The sequence below is a fragment of the Balaenoptera musculus genome, chromosome 3 (genome assembly GCF_009873245.2).
Source record: "Balaenoptera musculus isolate JJ_BM4_2016_0621 chromosome 3, mBalMus1.pri.v3, whole genome shotgun sequence".
NCBI lineage: Eukaryota > Metazoa > Chordata > Mammalia > Artiodactyla > Balaenopteridae > Balaenoptera > Balaenoptera musculus.
The window spans coordinates 94,305,955-94,326,193 of NC_045787.1; the positions used below are offsets into that span (position 1 = coordinate 94,305,955).

The 20,239-nt window shown below is 34.9% G+C and overlaps 1 protein-coding gene across 2 annotated transcripts in view; it reads left to right on the top strand.

Annotated features, from left to right (window-relative positions):
* The window catches only part of COMMD10 (COMM domain containing 10), a 178,323-nt gene extending 159,503 nt beyond the window's left edge, over positions 1–18,820 (top strand). The window contains exons 6-7 of one of the 2 annotated variants that reach the window (XM_036847807.1): positions 16,807–16,866; positions 17,595–18,820. In XM_036847807.1, the coding sequence (XP_036703702.1) occupies positions 16,807–16,866; positions 17,595–17,633 (99 nt within the window). In that variant the 3' untranslated portion in view covers positions 17,634–18,820. Of the gene's footprint in view, positions 1–16,806; positions 16,867–17,004; positions 17,565–17,594 lie in introns of those variants that run through there. The other variant, XM_036847808.1, reaches the window with a different exon arrangement.
* Positions 18,821–20,239: the final 1,419 nt, after the last annotated feature.

Sequence of the window (20,239 nt, forward strand, 5' to 3'; positions counted from 1 at the left end):
CATGAAAAAGAGTAGTGAAAATATTTCTGATACTAATATTATGTTTTAATCTCTGGATTAGGTCACCAGTGAAAATGGACCTAATAGATTCATTCTATTAAAGACACTTTGTCTACTTCACAAAACAGTAACATACTTTTGCATTATTTGGTAGTCTGCGCACAAAAGACATTACATCCAAAAATAGCTGGAAGATGCAGTTTTAGCGTGAAGCAGTGTCATGTGGGAAAGGAAACCAACCCTCTGCATGCTCTCTGCCTAAAACATAATTCTCTACTTACTGGCTTTTTTTCACTGCCTTGGAAAGTCAGGATTTTTCATGTAGTTCTAATAGTACTGTTGAAATGGACCTTCATTATAGTACAGTTGTCTCTTGGTATCAGCAGGGGATTGGTTCCAGGATTCCTTGTGGCTACCAAAATCTGCGGATGCTCAAATCCCACAGTCTGCCCTCAGTACCCGCGGATTCCACATCTGTGGTTGGCTGAACCCGCAGATGAGGAACCTGCAGATACGAAACCCTCTGATCGAGAGGGCTGACTGTATATTTATTGAAAAAAATCCATTTATAAGTGGACCCGCTCAGTTCAAACCCTAGTCATTGAAGGGTCAGCTACTGTATTAATATATGTAAATGTATATGGAAAGGCCCTCTCTGACAACCCATACGTATGAAAATACTTAGCTTTCAGAATCGTAACCCACATTTAGCTTAGATCTAAAGGACGTTACATCTTTTCTGGAAAGTAATTTATTTAGACAACATTTATATAACTCTTTGTATTTAATTATTAATCTACTACTTGCTCATTTAAAATGTTACATTTAAGAGAGATTTTGTTTTTGGATTTCCCTGCTCAATATTTTCCATGCGGCTTTATTTTCCACTTGATTTGAAAAGCCAAAAAAGATTCTATTCAATTTAGTAAGCATTTATTAAATACTTGTTATGTTCAAGGCCCTGGGCTAGGTGCATGTGGAGCATAAAAAATGATGACTATGATGATGATGACAAGGCTTGTAAACACTTGCAGTCATTGATTACTGGCTGAATACCAGGTCAGGCAGCTGGCCTAAATGCTTCTACACGTAATACCTATTTAATCCTCCTGTCCCTGGCAGGTAGGTGCTGTTATTATCCCCATGGTACAAATGAGGAAACTGAGGCCTAGAACATTTCATAATTTGTTCAAGACAGTGACTTGTGAAGATGGGTTTAAAACACAAGCAGTTTGACACTCAAGATCCTACCAGAAAGAAGCTTGCGTCCTACTAGAAAAGTGATGGCATATTCACAAGGAAAATGCAGTACAAGGTAGAATATATTAGATGCTGCACTACTAGCTGAAGTGTGGAAGATATTGGAGCTCAGAAGGAGACATGCATTTCTTTTGGGAGATGGGGGAAGGCCTCATGGAAGAGGTGCCTCAGCTGAGCCCTGAAGAATGGCAGGGTTTTGCCATGTGTAATTTAGAGGAGTACATTCCCATTGAAGGGGGAAGTGGGAAAAAAGGCATTATTTTGAGAAAATACAGAAGTGTTCAAGGGTAGTAATAAGCAAATTTGTATAGCATCCTTCTAGAGGTAGCAGGGAGAAGATAATTCAACTTGCATTGTAGAAGGATTAAAGTGGCAACCTGGGGAATTTAAACTTCTGCCAGTAATGAAGAATCTTTGGAGGATCCAAACTCTAGAAAAAGAGTTCATGATCAGAATTGGATGGACTGAAGGGGGAAGAGAAGAACGGCCATGAGACTTTTTAAAACTTGGGCAGAGAGCATATTTAGTAACTGCATCAAATATTTAAAATATATTTTACTCTGTAACTAAATGAAAACTAGGATGGCCGAAGTTAATTTGAATACATGGAAAAGAAAAATCTTCGTGCTTACACAGACCCTTAAATATGCATAGGTTTTCATTTAAGCTTGAAAACTCAATTTTCTGGTATTATTATAGATTCAAATTATAGATTATTTTAAAATGGAATTGTTATATTTTCTTTTTTAACTATAGGAGACTGTTTCAATGGAAAGGGATTATCCAAAATGGAATCTGGACAAGGTTTAACATCTCTTTCTTATAAAGATGTTATAAAATATTTTATAGATTTTAATGTTTTACATCTAATCTTAGAAGATATCCTCTTAAGCTGAAGTAATAGGTCTGAGTTGATGCAACAGAAATAAATCTGTTGATACCTTCTAAAGAACTCCTCCTATTATGCTCTTTCATTTAAATCTCTTTCCATAACCTGACAATATTTAAAGTACAACATTAAAGAGAGTTGCACTCAAAACGCAATTTCATTTTTAGTCATGCGAATGGTTACATGTGAATACCTTACTTCATAACACTGAAATAGTATTCTCTGAACATAGTATTTCTAGAGGAAAGATTTTCTATCATGGCTGCCAGGGGAAAGCTGATACACTTGGAGAAATTTTGGGCCACTCACCAAACCTGTGATTTCCTAACCCAGTTTGTCAACCAAGTTATACTGAGGTCATTATGCAGGCTGTGATTTCTCCTTAATGATTTTCATATTTTACTTCATAGGTTATGTTGACCTTTGGATTTCAGGCAGTAAATAAAATTTAAAAATCTTAGTTTAAGTTAGAAAAAATTGAGTTATTCTGTACCATATTTTTGTCCAGTATCTTTTTTTAGACATTTTCATGTTACTTTTTATGATTTTTATATAATAAAGTGATATATTTTTAATTTTAGATTTGTCCCTTATCCTTTTCTAAAAACAACTCTAAATATACTGATTCTTTTTGGCTATTTTAGCCTCTTCCTAATAATCACCTCCCTCCCAACTTTCCATGCATGTACTATGTACTGAGAATGATTTTTAACCATTATTTTGGTTCCTTAGATGGTAAGCCATCTTAGCTTACATACATATAGGTTATTAAAGAAGATAATGGGCTCTCACGTCTTCTGATCTGTGCCTTGTCAGTCTTAGTTCTTTATCTTTTATTAGAGGAATAAGGGATAGACATGGGAGAAGTAGTGAATACTCTTTATCCCATTTCTGCATATTCAAGTCCCATCTTCAAACACTAGGTCTAATTTTACCTCTATTACAAATTTGAAATGAAAGTAAAAGAGATAATTAGTTGCCATTTTTTCCCTTTATTTTCAACTTTCTAATCTAAGGTTAATAGTTGGAGGGCATTTAAAAAACCATTAATCTTGATGTAGTTAAGAATTATATTTGTACATTTTTAAGTCTTTTGTTTGTTGTTTCTCATTTCCTTCTTTGTATTTTTATTTCTAGTAAATCTTTATCCTTCTACTAAAGGGAAGGAGACAAGATGAGTGGTGGCAGACTTAACTGTATTCTTTATTTACTCTTTTTAAGGACAAAATGTTAACCTGAATTATATCTGGGTATTGGGTTACATGCGTGTCAGCTCTGTTAGTCTCTGTAAATTTTTAATGTTTTAAATATTTCATAATTAAAAAGGAAAAGGTAGACTGGGAGAGGTTTATGGAAAGCTTTGACTTCTAGCCAAAAGAGGTAGAACTTCAATTGTTGGTAATGGGGGAGATACTATTTTTAGTAGAAAAGCAACTTGATGAAAGTGGCACTTTAAAAAACTGAATTTGGCATCTGTATTTAGAATGATCTAGAGAATAATGAGACTGAAGAAAAGAAATTTGAGCAAATTCAACATTCTAATTTTTGAGGAATTTGTGCTTAGGCCAGGGGGAATAGGAAGGAAAGGGCAAGGGATGCTGCTTTGTTTAATAGTTTTGGTAAGCATTCCCAAATGAAAGCGTAGGTGTATTACTAATGCTGCATAATGCATTTCGTGTGCTTGAGAGCCTATCTCAGATCTAGTTCCTGCTGCATAAATACAAGTGCTCTCCATGAACTAGGCTAACATTTCAAACCAAGACCAAACCGAGAGCATGACCAGTAATATGGTTCTTACTCCCAAGCCACCCACGTGGAAGATCATTTTTTAAGAAGGGCATCAGTTAGCTCTGTTACCAATAATACTGGTTTCCAATTAGTCTGGCCCATCTAGAAGTAGCCTTTGTCTATTTGGAAGAGGTCTGATTTGCGACATAGTCATTGGCTGCTTCTACAGGTTTCCACAGACTTTTATTTTAAGCCAGTATCTTCATAAATGGCTAAAAGAGAAACCTTTAAACCATTATTTCACCCCACTTTAAATAACATTGCTCCACACAAACACCCTGTATTTTTACAAAATCATTAACTTTTTCCAACTCCGTGACACAACTGAGTAGTTTTTTCACAACTATTTTGGGTAAATCCCATCAGCCTTATCAATTTTATATTTGTTAACTCAGATGTGACTTGAAAGTAAAAATTACTTGTAATCACTTTGGGGTTACACAGATTTAACCTGTTCTTAAATTAAGCCGTATTCCAGTCATCTGTGGAATAATCTGTGTCTTAATTCCCTGTTACCTTTATCTGATTTTAAAGCAGCCCTATGTGACCTATAATCAAAAAGTGATGTTTGATGGATACTTTTACCATTCTGTCATTTTTTTCCCATCCAGGTTAGGAAATGTATTTGAAACCCTTGTTTATTTTCTAGCACTGTAAAATGCTAGAAATTCTATAAAGCAATTTCAAGTTCAAAATTATTATTGACAACTTTTTAATAGGTTATTTAAAGGTTTGTTTTATTAACTTGGCCTAGGTCACAAAACTCATTAATATTAATGACTAGGCTAGAGAGGCTTGTAGCCTCTCTAATCATCAACAGAAACAAAACGTTAAACCAAATTGTGTAGCTTTATTATGTTATGAGTCATTCTAGGCAAAGACCACGTATAACAAGCAAGAGCTGAACAGTCCAGTTTTAATGTTTCTGATTCAAACCTTTGGCTTTTTATTTCTCTTTGTAGAGGAACTAGAGTTTTAAAATTGACACGCAAACAATTTTTTTATGGACTTCGTATGAATATATAATTCATTAAAACAAAACACTTGGAACTAATCATTCAAAAAAACATTTTTATTAATAAACTTTAGAAAAAAGATAAAGCTTGAGGCACAAGTTACTTTTTAAAAAACACCTATTTTTTTTTTATTTTTATTTTTTTCAATTGCCTGTTACTCACCTTTAGCTGTTTATTATATTTCTATGTAGAACCTCAATGGCAGTCAGCAATAACCATCCAATGGTTATATACCCTCATAGCCCACCTATTTTAAAATCACATTTTTCTTCTCTTAAAGAAGTTTGCATGATATAAGGCCTTACTGTCGTTTGAAAATTTATATAAATGTGAGCTGCTAAGTGATGTATTCTATTTATTCCAAAGATCTAACAGCCTCTGCAGCTGTCTCTAGGCCTTTCCTATAAAACAGCAGTGCATCAAATGATAGTGAAGAGGGCCTGAAATTTCAACCTTGACATGAGTATTTATGCTGTATTCAAGACAGCTGATTTTACTTACTTCCACTTTCATATAAACAGCAGGTCCTTTTAAACTGGTAGTAGTGAACATAATGTGGAATATGAATGCTTATTAGGTCACTTTTGTTAAGTAGAACTAATAATTTGAGATGTTTGTGTACAATAGGGGTTGGCAAACTTTTTTTCTGCAAAGAGCCAAATAGTAAATATTTATTAAAAGCTTCCAGGCTGTGCAACTCCACTATTGTAACAGAAAAGCAACCACAGACAATTCATAAACAAATGAGTGTGTCTGTGTTCCAGTAAACCTTTATTTATGAACACGGACAGCAAGCCAGGTTTAGCCTGTGGACTGCAGTTCACCAACCCCTGGTCTACATGCATTTGAATTCCTCACTTTCTACTCACCTGTTTAATCTACCGGTATTGGCTTCTCCCTACCAACCCACCAAAAATACTTCTGCCAATGTCAGTAGCATTCTCCTTGTCATCTAAAATAAAAACTTACCAGTCCTTTTCTCAGTTGGTTTTGGGGAGCGTTGACACTTGAATCACACCTTCCTTCTTAAAACTCTTTCTCTAGGGTCTGTGATAGCACTTGTCTAGTTTTTATCCAACCTCTCAAGGCATTCCTCAGGTTTTGTTTTTGCAAAGCTCCACTTTTTTTTATAGCCTATTCCTTAAATATTAGTGTGCATTAGGGATCCATTTAAATTTTATGTTGTTTCCAGAATAGGCAAATCTATAGGCACAGAGAGTAGATTGCTGGTTGGGACAAGGAGTCAGGAGGGTTGGTAGATGATAGCTAAAGGGCATACAGTTTCTTTTTTGGGTGATGAAAATGCTCTAAAATTAATTGTGGTGATAGTTGCACAATTCTGTGAATATGCTCAAAACCGTTGAACTATACGCTTCAAATGGGTGAATTGTATGGTGTATGATCATCCTCATAAGGCTGTTAAAAAAGTGTAAGTAAGTTAAATTCTCCAATGTCATTATTTTTCCTAAATTACAAATTAAACCTACGTTCCACCTTTTACTCAAGTACCATAGTACAGACTGAACTATCTCCCAGTGCTGTTCTGAATTCATAGTAGCTTGCCCCAGACACTACGTTTTAAATGTAAAATGAAAATCTTTTTTTTTTTTTTTAACATCTTTATTGGAGTACAGCTGCTCCACAATGGTGTGCTAGCTTCTGCTGTGTACCAAAGTGAATCAGTTATACATATACATATGTTCCCATATCTCTTCCCTCTTGCATCTCCCTCCCTCCAACCCTCCCTATCCCACCCCTCTAGGTGATCACAAAGCACCGAGCTGATCTCCCTGTGCTACGCGGCTGCTTCCCACTAGCTATCTATTTTACGTTTTCTAGTGTATATATGAAAATCTTATTTATGAGCTCCAGATGTATTCAGAATTATAGAAAAATATAAACTTGTTAGAACCATTTCTTTTTTAGAATATGCATTATTAGTTCATTTGATGATTCCAAGAGGAATTTGCAAATTATAATCAGGTAATTAGGTTAGCAGGGAACTAACGTGGATGGAAAAAATGAGCTCAATCTTCATCTGTCACCATTACAAGTTAAAAATTTGTAATGGAACAACATGATTACAAGTTAACAATTTCTTCTAGATAGTTACTGCCTTAAATTAACCCATAATCAAATTAGTATTATAGCTGCCTGTCTTTAGGATTTTGGGTCCACATGTGTTGAGGGTGAAATAGGGGGTTTCCTATTATTATATTGCGGGTTAACAGTGGATTTTCAGATGCCGCTTACATGATAAATTCAGTGCCCTCCAGAACATGGAGCAAATGTTGAACTTACCCTTTTTATTTTGTAGAAACAGAGCTTCCAATTAGCTGATAAGAAGTGTAAATTGTAACTAAATTGTGAAATTAACACTCATTTAGGTGCACATATTCGTTCTCTTTTCCTTGAAGACTGACCTGACAGCACAATATGGAAAAAAATTAAACCGACTTATGTTTTTAATTGGTTTTTTCTTAACACTGTGAATTACATTAGGTTGTTTAGTTTAGGATGCAAAGTACATAGTAGCTCTTGAAAGTACACACACACCATCCAAATGTCTATGAATTTACTATGAGTACAGTAATGTGATTTTATGAACAAAGGAGAAACCCAAACTTGGACACTGAGCTCATAGTCTTTAAAACTACGCATTGAAAACATAGTATGATTTCAATTTGATATCTGTAGTTTACCTGGAATCCCTCAGCTAGGATACTAACACGTGTTTTGAGAAGTTAAGTAATGCAGCTATTCCTAAATCTGTAATGATAATGCTTCGGTAATCAGATAAGTATTTATAATTAGAATAAAGTATAATTTTCAGAAAAAGATAGCATCACTTATAATATTTATACAGGAAAAAACTCCATTTTTTTGCTGTCAGTGCTCTTCTTAACATAATTTCTTACCATATTTAAGGAGCTTCATGTAATCATATTCAAAACCTCTTATCCTGCTGATTATATTCAGCAACCATAGCTAAATATTTCAGTACCAAAGCTGAAAATCATAATGACATATCAGCATACACATAATAAATTATAGTTAATGAATACTATAGAAGGTGCATTTTGATTGGCTCCAAGTTTGCGATCTGCTCATGCATAGCACACTGTTAATTTTTAAAAGGACAGAAAATATGGTGATGATATGACTGCCAAGCATATTGTTTTGTCTACGCAAGAATAAAGTAATATTTTAGCCAGAATGAAAACAGCGTACACAGATAACGGAGTAAATGTTCTAACAGCTGAAGTATATATCCCAGATTAAACATTTAGTGACAATATTTCATACACACTTTCACACAATTTTTATATTGAATAAAGATTTCTGGCCAAAAGTGGTTTATTGTTATGTTGACAGCCACAGCTACTGTATTTTTAGCTAAGTATGTACAAAACCTCGAATCTTCAGCTTTCACCAGTTTGAGGCAGGCACCTTCAAGTATGAGAAGCCATTTTTCAAACTAACTAGAGAATCAATACTTAGAGTTTAATTTTTGTCCTATTTAGCCTACATATTTACTGAGTAAGCAAGAGTTATAAGACCTGTAAAACTACTGTCAGCATTGGGGCAAATGCTGTAGAATACTTTGAAAACATTGTCATCAGACAAAATCCATTTATTCTGATACTTTCCATATATAATATTTCTCCCCCAGTGGGGTGAGAGGGAACATATTTAAATTTAATTCTAAAAATTAAGCTCAATAATCATATATTGTTATTAAGTACTATGATCAAGTACCATACTAGGCTATTAGACTACAATAAAGAAAATAAAGGCCAGCCCCTCCCTTGAAGAGCCTACCATCAGTGGAACAAATGTAAGTAATTCCATACAGTATAATAGGGAAAGGCAAAGATAGAGGTATGCATAGGGTGCCGCAGTGTCAACTGAGCTGAGTATTAAAGGATCTAGCCAAATGAAATAGCTGGTATATGCGCATGTGTGTACGTCCATGCACACACAAGAGCAGTTGGGAGCATTGCTGGGAGAAGACAGGGAACAGCATGAACAAAGACCTGAAGTATGCAGAATGCTACTGGTACTGCTGGTGCATGCAGCACATTAGGAGGGTATTAGGAGATGAGGCCATAGGTGGAGTCATGGGCCAGGTTTTGGAAGTCTTGAGTGCCATGTTAATGAGCTAGAAATCTGCTTTTGCTGTTTATGTACTGCCTGTATTCTTAAACAGATAAGCATTTTGTCAAACTGTACTTTTCAAAGATTGAAAAAAGACAAGTTATAATTTGTTTGATTTGACCCTGGGGAAATGCCTTTTGTGGCTTGTATTTGTTGCAGTCGTCCTTTTATAACGTCTATCAAACTTTGACATAAGCTCAGGGTTTTCAGTTTGCCCACTGCCCTCCTCAAACAGCAGGGCCGGTGCCTGTGAGGTTTTGGAGCCTGCTAGGCTAGACAGTGTTTTAATGAAGAGCTTTTGGAATTGTAGGCTTGAGGGAGCAACAGAAATCAGCTCCATATTCAGGTGAAAGTAGTAATTTTCTTGCTCCATTTCTCTGTATAATGTAGTATATTCATTGGGCTAACAGTTTTGTTTATATATTTGGAATTAGAATTTTAAACATGGCAATTGTATTGTTAACTTTTGTGAAATTTTCACAGTAGCTTTTTTAAAAAAATTAATGTAACTGAGACAAAGAGAGTTGCTTATATTTTTGTCTGACAATTTTTGAGAAATTTAAGGCCTTAACCTGACATTTTACATCTCCTATTTGGCATCTCATCAGCCATATTTATCAAACTATTTACCCTCAGCAAAGCTTTTATGTATTTCTCTGTATAATGAGTTAGAGAAGGGAAGCAATTGTACAAATTCATGGGAAGAAATTTTTTTGTATAAATTAGCTTGATATGCAGGTGAAAGTGTTGTTTTATCTTGAGTTACCGTAATAATGCAGTAGAAAGAACAATGACTAGTTCCACTGCTGTATACTTTATATGAGTTAGTTCATCTTTGTAAGACTAGTTTTCTCATCGGTTAAGTAAGACGGTTGAACTATGTTATTGCTAAAGCTCTTTCTTACTGGCATTTTGTGGTCCTCTAACTCCCTCAGTTCCCCAGTTTACTTTGCTTATAGAGGTGTGCCTTTCAACATCCTTGAGTCATAGAATTGAAAAGAACCTTGGGAGATTGTATAGTCCAACCGCCTCGCAGAAAAATGGAAATTTGCTCTTTCCCTCTACCTAGAATGTTTTGCTTGCACCTTCTCAAGCTAGCATCCTCTGAATCAGAGCTGGTTGTAACCCCTTTTGTTGCTAGGATTAATTCCATTGATCTGATAATGGGCAGAGGATCCCTTCTTTCTCACTGTTCCATGTACATTCTTCTTATAGTTGGAAGCTTAGCTGTAGAGGGCAACCTGCCTACCTAGAAAAGGATCTTTCTTTGGTCAAGAGTATATGGCTTATTCATCTCTGTATCAGTACCGTTTAGATGTTTATTGAATAACTGAATATTATTGGGTGGCAGAAATGGTTAATGTTCATGTACATGAGTAGAGTTTCACTAACTATTCAATAATAGTGAAGATAGTCAACAAATAATAATAGAAATACTGGAATATTTTTGCAATGATCTGTAACTGTATATAGGTACAGTTGTAGATAATATAATTTATAGATGTATTTATTTAATAAATGGTGCCTAATGATTTCTGTTTTATAAACCCATTCAGTAGAACTTGAAATATTATTTAAATTTTATATCTATCCTTCATTTCTGTAAGTGAAAAGGAGAAAACTTCCTCTCTAAGTCCCTAGCAAATTATTTTTAGATTTAACCAGGACAAGAGATTAGTAGTTTTTCTTTTACTAGAATCCTCTACTCCTGATTTTCTAGATGAAAGGATAATTGTATGATTTCTAATTCTAATATCCTACTTAATTTTAAAAGCTAAGCAATGTATATTTGGTTTAATTCTTATCTAGTGTATATCTATGTTATTTAGAGGTTATTTCTGCTTAGATAATTTGTGATGAGGTTAATACATTTCTCTCTTGGAAAATGTATATGTGTTCCTAATTTCTAACTAATGGGAAAGCAGATGATATTTTTACTGTCAGCTTTCATCAAGTTAGACCTCTCTGAAGACCTTACTAAATTCTATTTCCGTGGGAATTTTGCTAATGGGTATGTGCAACATTATCCAGGTGCTCGCAGACAGGATTACAAATTAAAAATAAAAGAAATGGATGAACAAATACATCTTTCTTCTCTTTTAAGAAATTGGCAGAATGATAATCTTTGCACTTTCATTTTCACTTGGCAGTGTTTTCAGATAGGGTGCAGAAAGTCTGTGTGGTATTAATGCATGAGACCAGCTTAGACAACATAAGTAATGAATTTCCTAAATGGGTTCTTGGTTGCAATCTTATGTGTATAAGGCAGAAGAAAGAGAGTAAATCTTCTAGTCTGTGTATATTTAGTTAACAATATTAGTGAGTTTAATGGGTCTTACTGGAAAATGGAACATTGAAGGCAAGCCACCCAGTTTTATTGCCTGTGTGCCAACTTACTAAATTATTTTGATTCATGTCATAAATGCCATACATTTCCACATACCATGCAGAAAACATTTGTGGACCTGGTGATACTCATCATTTATGAAACACCTACCTACCCTAAGTATTGGAGTTCCGAAGGGTTCTGTCTCAGGCTGCCCTCTCTTCTCATACTGCGTTCTTCTCCTGGGCAGTCTCATTCAGTTTTAAATAGCAATATATCAGTAACTCCCAAATGTATATCTCTTATCTAATTTCCTTTTCTGTCTTTCCAGACTTATTTCACATATTTTCAGGGAAATATCACAGACATATCAAGCTAATTGTGTCTGAAACTGTACTTTTGATTCTCTTTCTTGGCATCTACTCCTCTAGTTTCCTATCTCAGTTGCATCCATCAGTTTCTCTTTCGGGAAACTCGAGAGTCATTCTTGACTCCGCCTATTCCTTCACCTCCTCCCCCAACTCAAATCTTTCACTAAATGCTATCTCTTCTACCTCTTAAACCATTTTTCAAGTTTTTTCACTTTTCTCTGTCACTGTTGCCATCATATTAGATCAGGTCACTATCTTTTGCCTAGACGAATGCAATATAGCCTCCTAAGTGGTTTCTCCACATCTAGTTTGTCCAGCTCTAATCCATTTACAAATAAAACCCAAAGTGACTTGTTAATATGTAAATACAATTACATCATTCTTAAAATTCTCCAGTGGCTTTCCGTTGCTCTTAAAGATCTTCTCTCCGTCCCAGAAGAGACGATGGGGCCTATGTTAGTTTGCTGGGAGTGCCATAACTGTACCACAGACTGGGTGGCTTAAACGACAGAAATTTATTTCCTCACAGTTCTGGAGGCTAGAAGTTTGAGATCAAGGTGTCATCAGGATTGGTTTCTTCTAAGGCCTCGCTCCTTGGCTTGTAGATGGCCATCTTCCTCCAGTGTCTTCATACAGTCGTTCCTTTGTGTGTGTCTGTGTCCTAATCTCTTCTTATAAGGACAGTAGTCATGTTGGATTAGGGCCCACCCACATGGGTTTGTCTTTTTATTGTTGAATTATAGGAGTTCTTTATATATTCTGGGTGCTATACTCTTATTAGATAATGATTCACAAATATTTTCTCCTATTCTGTGGGGTTTTTTTACTCCTTTACTTCTTGTAAATCTTAACTCAAATGTTATCAGCTCAGTGAGACCCTTTTTGACCATCTAACCTTGAATCTTCACCTACCTACCCCCCAAACACACATTCCCTCTCCCTGCTTTATTTTTCTTCCTAGCATTTATCACCAACAAACATTTCTATATGTAAGTTGTGAATTATGATGATGATTTTATTATTATTGTTATTATTGTCTTTATTACATTTCTTGTTTATTGTCTGTTTTCTTCAACTAGAATATGGGGGATTTTGATTTCTATTGCTCATTGCTCTTTACGTAGCACCTAGAACAGGCCTGTAGGCCTTTAATTAAAGTTTATTGAATAAAAAGGAATGAATTTAACACATAACAGTGCCGTTTTATTTTTAATTGGGGAAATATAGCACACATACAGAAAAAGAGCACAGTAATTTGTCAGAAAAAAAGGACACCCTTTTACCTACCACCAAGATCAAGAAATAAATTATTACCTAATTTATAATAACAATAATAAGAAGAAATCAGAAGCCTCTCTTATGCCTCCTCCCAATTACTGCCTCCTTTCTCCAGTCACCCGGAGGTGATCAGTATTTTGGTATATCTGGTAATATTTTTGTTGCTTTACTTTATACTTTTACCACCTAAGCGTTTGTCTCTAAAACCTTTTCTGTTGTTTTTTTAAATATTCATATGCATGAAATTAATCATACATGTTCTTCTGTGCCCCCGGCCCCGACGTTCAACTTTATTTTGTTAGTCATGCATGATATTGTATTTGGCTGTAGTTTATTTTCATGTCTGTATAACATTCCATTGTATTACTATACTACAACTTACTTATATATTCTTCTGTTGAAAGAAATTTTGGTTACTTCCATTTTTAGTTCTTTTGAATCATAATACTATCAATATTCTTGTACCTATGTCATGGTGCCCAAATGTGTACATTTCTATTGAGCTCAATATTAATACCTAGCAGTGAATTTCTGGGTCATAGGGTGTGTATATATTCAGCTTTAGTAAATAATGCCAGACAAGTTTCCAGGGTAGTTAGAAAAATTTCACCCCTTCCAGCATATATTTTCATATGTTTTTGTCTGTTTGGACATCCTTTTCTGAGAAATGCCTGTTCAAGTCTCTTGGGTTTTTTTTTTCAAATCAGATCAAGCCTGTCAGTCCAGGGTACTCATGGGCAATCTGGATGCACCCTTTCAGCTGGGGGAACTGCCAGGAAACCTACCAAGAAAGGTAGAAAAGGGCTGTTCCTAATTATTCTCCCCCACCCCCAACCCTTGTGTTCCACCACCAGCCAGGCTTCCAGATCATTCATATTGGCTAGAGTCCCTTTTAACAATCGAATCTGGCATCTGAGGGTCTCCTGATGGTGTCCTCCTTCTCCCCAGCCAAATGCTACCACCCAGGTGGCTTTTTTTTTTTTATTGAGATATAATTGACATAACATGGTATTAGTTTTAGGTGTACAACATAATGATTTGAACCTTCCATACATTTTCTGAAGAGTAAACAATGAAGTTTAAAGAGTTGATTCTCATTTGATAAGCAAATTTGTCACTTTCTGGTTATATTCTCAAGGAAAGCTAAGAGTGTGCTTTCCTCCAAAAAATGCTGTAGTCCCAGGGAAGATTTTGATCAGGTCTACTCCTAATATTTATGGGACCTGAAGAAAGAGTAAAAATGGAGGCCATCATCCATTCTAAATTTAAAGTCATAAAGTTACCAAACTGTTAAATGAAATGTGAACTGTACTTTTTTCTTGATAAGGTACTTTTGTACAACGTCCTGGAAGGCCAGATTTGAATTTAAGATTCTTAGACTCTGTGGGGTTCCATGTCAGAACATGACAACGTGGGAAGTTGGCCCCTGGCCAGCACCCCCCTTTCCTTTTTATCCTACACATCTAAGCTCCATCCTTACTTCCCTAAACCTAAAAAACAACTGCCACTGGCCACCCCTTAGGTAAACATAGATGCTCAAAATTTAGGATAATCTCTCTACACATAGACATGAAACACTTAAAACCACTCCCATACCCTTCCATATTCTCATGGTCTTCTCTAAGTCATTATGAGTTGAATGGAAAATGATAATGATAATAGCTACCAGTTATTGTGTCAAACATAAGAAATTTTATATCAGGTATCAGCTTTTTTCCTTCGTGGGGCTAAGTATTTCAGTACAGTAAGACACTAAATTTAGTTGACCTTTGAACAACACAGGTTTGAACTGCACAGGTCAATTTATACTTGGATTTTTGTCAATAAATACTGTGGCACTACTTCATCCACGGTTGTTTGAATCTACGGATTTGGAACCACAGATCTGGAGGGGCATTTATGGGACTTCATCCGGAAAATTCAGTATCCACAGCGGGTCCTGGTACCAGTCTCCCGCAGATATCGAGGGATCACTGTTATGGATGGATGGATAGGGGTGTGTGTGTGTGTGTGTGTGTGTGTGTGTAAAATAAACATATCCATATATATGCACACACTTATGCACACACACATTATTTTAGCTATTGTTATTTTAAGAAGTATTTTTTTAAAGTTACCTTCCTTCCCTTTCCTCAGTGTAACATTTTAGAAAACACTACCCTGAAAGAAAGCAAAGCGAAGTACAGGAAACAAGAGCCTAGTTTGGCTGCTACCTCTAGGGGTACATCAAATGAGCTGTTCACATACTGATTCCGTCTTCAGTCTCTCCCAACTTTCGGCTGGGGAGGGGGTGGTAAAGAAATGAACTCGCTTTGCTTTTCCCTAGGGTAAACCTAGGCTTATCATTCCCCTCTAACTGCTGGAAGGAAATACAGCACTGCTAGATGATGCCGATTCAGCCTTTGGAGGTTTCAGGATATGTGCCAGCTAACCAACTGATTCTTCTAATATGATTTGAAAAATTCATAGTTTTTTTTTTTTTTATCATTTGTAAAGGATAAGGCTTTAAAGCCGATATGCTTCTTCATTCATTTTAAAACTTACATGGGTGTATAAGAGAAAACAAAGAAAGGAATTTGAGCCTATGTGCTTAGGCTTCATGGAAAGGGAGGTGCCATTTCTGAGCAGAGCCCCACTGACTCTCCTAAAATTAGGAGAAAACTTGTTTTGAAAATGTTGGCTTTGTGAATGGAAATGGAAATCATTAAAACAAATAAAACAAAGAAAAAAGTGAGCATAGAAACTGAGAAATAGAATTAATACAGTGTTGGAAATGACCATAGGCAATTAAGTGCATGAATCAATGTCTGTTTGCAGCAGTTTTCCACTTCTTCAATTCATGGTGCCTGTTTTATGTCACGTGAGCATGACAGTATGGTCAGAGCGGGTGACACATTCTTGGTATTCTCTCCCCATTAACTTTCACTTCCCAAAGGTACGTTGAGTAAAATAAACATGTTTGAACAATTTTCAGAAACAGTGTTTCCTCAGTTTACAAAATCAACCAAAAGCGGATTGGGGTGGGTTGGGTTAATGTCGCACTTTACTGCACTATCATGCATACGTACACAATGTTACTTAGCATCTGTAGCATCCATAAAGATTTCTCTATTGCATTTGAGGTGAAAGGAAGGAGCAGGTTTAAGTCCCAGCTTTGAAGCTGTTGTGTTAATTGTTAACTTTTGCCGAGTCTGTACATTACAAAAGGTAACAATCTCAGCATGTTAAGAGCATAACTGTTAGATTAATGCTTGGAGGCAGCAGCTGTGCTGATGTGAGGCATTAATGGCTGGATGAGTTCAATCAGATATGCTGCCTCCAGTGTCTTTGTGTAATGGTATTTACTAGATTTCAAATGGACTGCTGAGAAAGATGAAATATAATCTCATGTATTATCTCTGTCTTGAAAAAATACATAATGAAATTGTTCTCTTGTTGGAATATATTTTATTAACCTTTGTGGAGTCAACTTAAAGAACAGATACCCCTATAGAGTTGAAACCTTTTGCTAAAGTGGAGTGTTATTAAATGTATTTTTGAGTTCTTGGAACAGTGGGGTTGAGTAGAGGAGGTAAGTTTGGTTTGTTTGTTTTTTTTAAACCACTCAGAATAATATGGCATATTCTGAGGCTAGCTGGAGAGGGAAAAAAAAAAAATGCAATGTAAATTGTACACAACTAAATTTTTTTCTTTCTTTCTTTCTTTCTTTTTTCTTTACAGAGCCTGAAGAAAGTTCTTGTGGAATTCAGTCACAAGGAATTGTTTGATTTCTATAACAAGGTCTGTATTTTTTAAATAATTTCTGATAATGTGGGGTTTTTCACAATGTTTCCTCCACTTTATGAATTCTTATTTTTAAATGCCCATTACAGAGCTGAGTTCTTTAAACTTCCCTTATAAACATCTTATGTTTCACAGCAGGAAGCATTGCCGAGATGAAGAGAATCTGACAAACTAAATCAGGAAGAGAATGGATATGGTTTTAATTAAAGCAGTAGGATTGTTGTTTTAATGTAAAGCATTAAATAATAAAACTGTGTGGTATCTAGCCACACTGGCACTTTAGAGATATAGGTAATGTTAAATATTTTAATTTCTGGGCCCAAGGGAAAAGGCAGATACCAGGCCTTTAAAGATTTATCTTTGAGGATATTTCATGTTTCTTTGTAAATACTGATTTTGTAATCCAGGAAAATGCACTGCCCCCTCTACCACCCTCCCCCCTTCAAAAATCTAAAATGAAAGAGCTGGGTGCATTTTCAACAGTAGTATTTAGAAATCCTCTTTTACAAATTTGAAAACAGATAGCAAGCCTGAATTCTAATATCCACATAAAAAGAAAAATTTTCTAAGTGGTATTATTGCTTATGTGAGTGCATTTAAAATACATAGTTACCAGTTACATTCTTTTCTTTCATTTGCATGTTTCTAAACAACACTTCATATGAATTTCTCTCGCTTCACCAACTTTCTCTCTCTCTCTTTTTTTTTTTTGTCTTTGTAAATAGCTAGAGACCATACAAGCACAGCTGGATTCCCTTACATGATGTTCTCAAAGACTGGTTTCTCTATCACACTCCTGCCACCTCGTTGTTTTGCATTGAAGATAAACTGCCAGGTTGTGTTTTCTGAAGGATTCATTAGCTTTCTTCTTACAAATTACACGGTTTATTGCTTCTTATACAAATAACAGCCAAGGAAGATCATTGTTTTGAGTACTGAAGTTCTAATATACATTCTCCAGTTCTGTGAGCCAACAGCAAGCAATTGTTAAGAACATTTTTGTTTTAAGGGGAACAAAAGTGAATATCATATTGTTTTTACTGTCCCATTTTTGCTTTATTGCCTGACCTGTTTATTTTTTACATACTTGATGATACTTTTATGTATCTAGAAGGGTCCATGGATACAAAGTGTAATATGTACCTTAGAACACAGAACTTCTTTAATTACATTAATAAAAATAAGAAAGTAGCCACATTCAATTAAATACATTATGGCATTTGTTTCCTTTAATATAATGAGTGTATTTTGCTTGGGAAATAATATAGGAAAGAAATCTTAAATAGAGCTAGTACTAGCACATCAGCCAACTCCAGTATGAGCATCTCTGTGCACTTTAATTTTTTCTCTGAGTTTAATGATTTAATAACAGTTCAGGTTTTTGTGTGCTTTTTTTTGTACTGAAAATTAATAATGATTCATTTCAAGGTGTGGGAGACAGATTCAGATCATGAATAGAAATAATTGTAATGAGTGCTAAATGATTATCCTTAAAATTTTAAAACAGAATGTAAAACAAATTTTATGTTCTCTTTTTGTAAATATGTTAATTTCAGTCAAGAAGATTTTTTATGGCTTAGAATTAGTTGAACTGAAGTGCACAGTATTTTATGCTATGGATCTATATAAATGTGAGTATGGTTGCCTGCAGAAAATAATACCAGTTGAATTTTTTATGAATGAAATGTCTACACTATATTATTTCCAGCAAGAAAGACAGAGAGTGAGGGAGGAAAGAAGAGAAAGGGAGAGGGGAGGGGGGGAGAAAATGAGAGAGAGAGAACAGAGAGAGACAGAGAGAGATTCAAATATGACTTCACATGAAATAATTTGATATCAGAAATATCCTATAGTTAAACAGAACCATTGGATTTAAATCACATTCTTTATATGAGGTATCTGAGTAATATGAATGTTAAATGTCTCCCAAATAAATGTTCAGTATATGGAATTTATGCCCTTACTTATTTATACGTGTGCTTGTATGTTGTTGCTTAGAAGGATTAGGTGTTTGGATTATTTCAGAATGTAAATATTATAGTGGCTGTCCATACTTGGTTGATTTGAAAAGTTTTTAAACTCAAACTTCCATTGATAGGATATCTAGAAGACGTGTTTATAATATAATGGGATTTGTTTCCATATGTAGCTTGTGGGATCTATCTTATATTTTTACACTCTCTTCTGCTGGTCCCCAGAGGAAAGTACCTGACTACTGTAAACATTTTGGTAAATATTCTTTCAGACTTCTTCTTATGTACAAATAAACATACATCATTTCAAGTTGAATTTGTTGGGCCTTCCCAACAGTGACCATATGAATAGGTAGAAGTTTTCATTGGTTTGATGCCAACTTAACTCCCAGTGTAGGTATCTAAGTTAAATGTGACACTTCATAATGAAATTTCCTATTTGTAGCTTAAAATAGTGGTAAATAGTTTTCTCTCCATCAGTCTAGTTCAGGAAAGTCTGACCAAAGGCATTGAAGGAAGGACAAGTAAGTAGTAGGTCTAATTCTAACTAAGAACATAATTATTCCTGAAATATATTTAATTCCAGATAATTTTATTTCTTAAGCTACCACCATTGTTACGATACACAAGTAAAAGAAGATATCATTCCCAAAGATTATTAAGGTGTGTGTTACATTTTCATAGAAATAAGGTGGGTGGAGCCATAAGTGGGAACTGAAACCTACTGTCTTAGCAAATAAACATGTTTTGTATGAGTGCTTGTCATGAGGATTGAATAAAAATATAAATTACTTGTTAGAAAGGAGTACTACAAATAATATTTGCAATTCTCCAATTATAAAATATGATTATTTTTAAGTAGGAAACACCAAAAAAGTCATAAAGGAGTAACCTAAAATCATAGACTCTCAACATCCAGAAACAGCCGTTAATGACATTTTGGTAGATTTTATTGAAGGTTTTTTTTTTTTCCTATTCATATATCTTTCTCTACTATCTTTAAGTAGTCCTTCATTTGAATGAGTTGCACTTTATTGATTCAATCTATTGTTGGACATTTAGATTAGTTCCAGTTTTTTAAAATACTAAAGAACTCAACTGGTAAAGATCATTATAAATAAACCCTAAACCACATGTCTCATTACTTTATTAATACGGGTTCCTAGAAGTGGGATTATTATGCCAAAAGTATGAAGATTTATTTTCTGTTTTTACTTTTAATGGGATTTTATTATAAATATAAAATTGCCTATATTTTTTAAAAAGTGTTTTTAAAAAAGTCTATTTTGCTCTCTTACTCCCTAGAAATACCTACCTAACTAGTTAGAGACATTTGGTTTATATCTTTTCAGATATCTCATGTAAATTCAAACACACACACACCCCTCTTTGTGTAT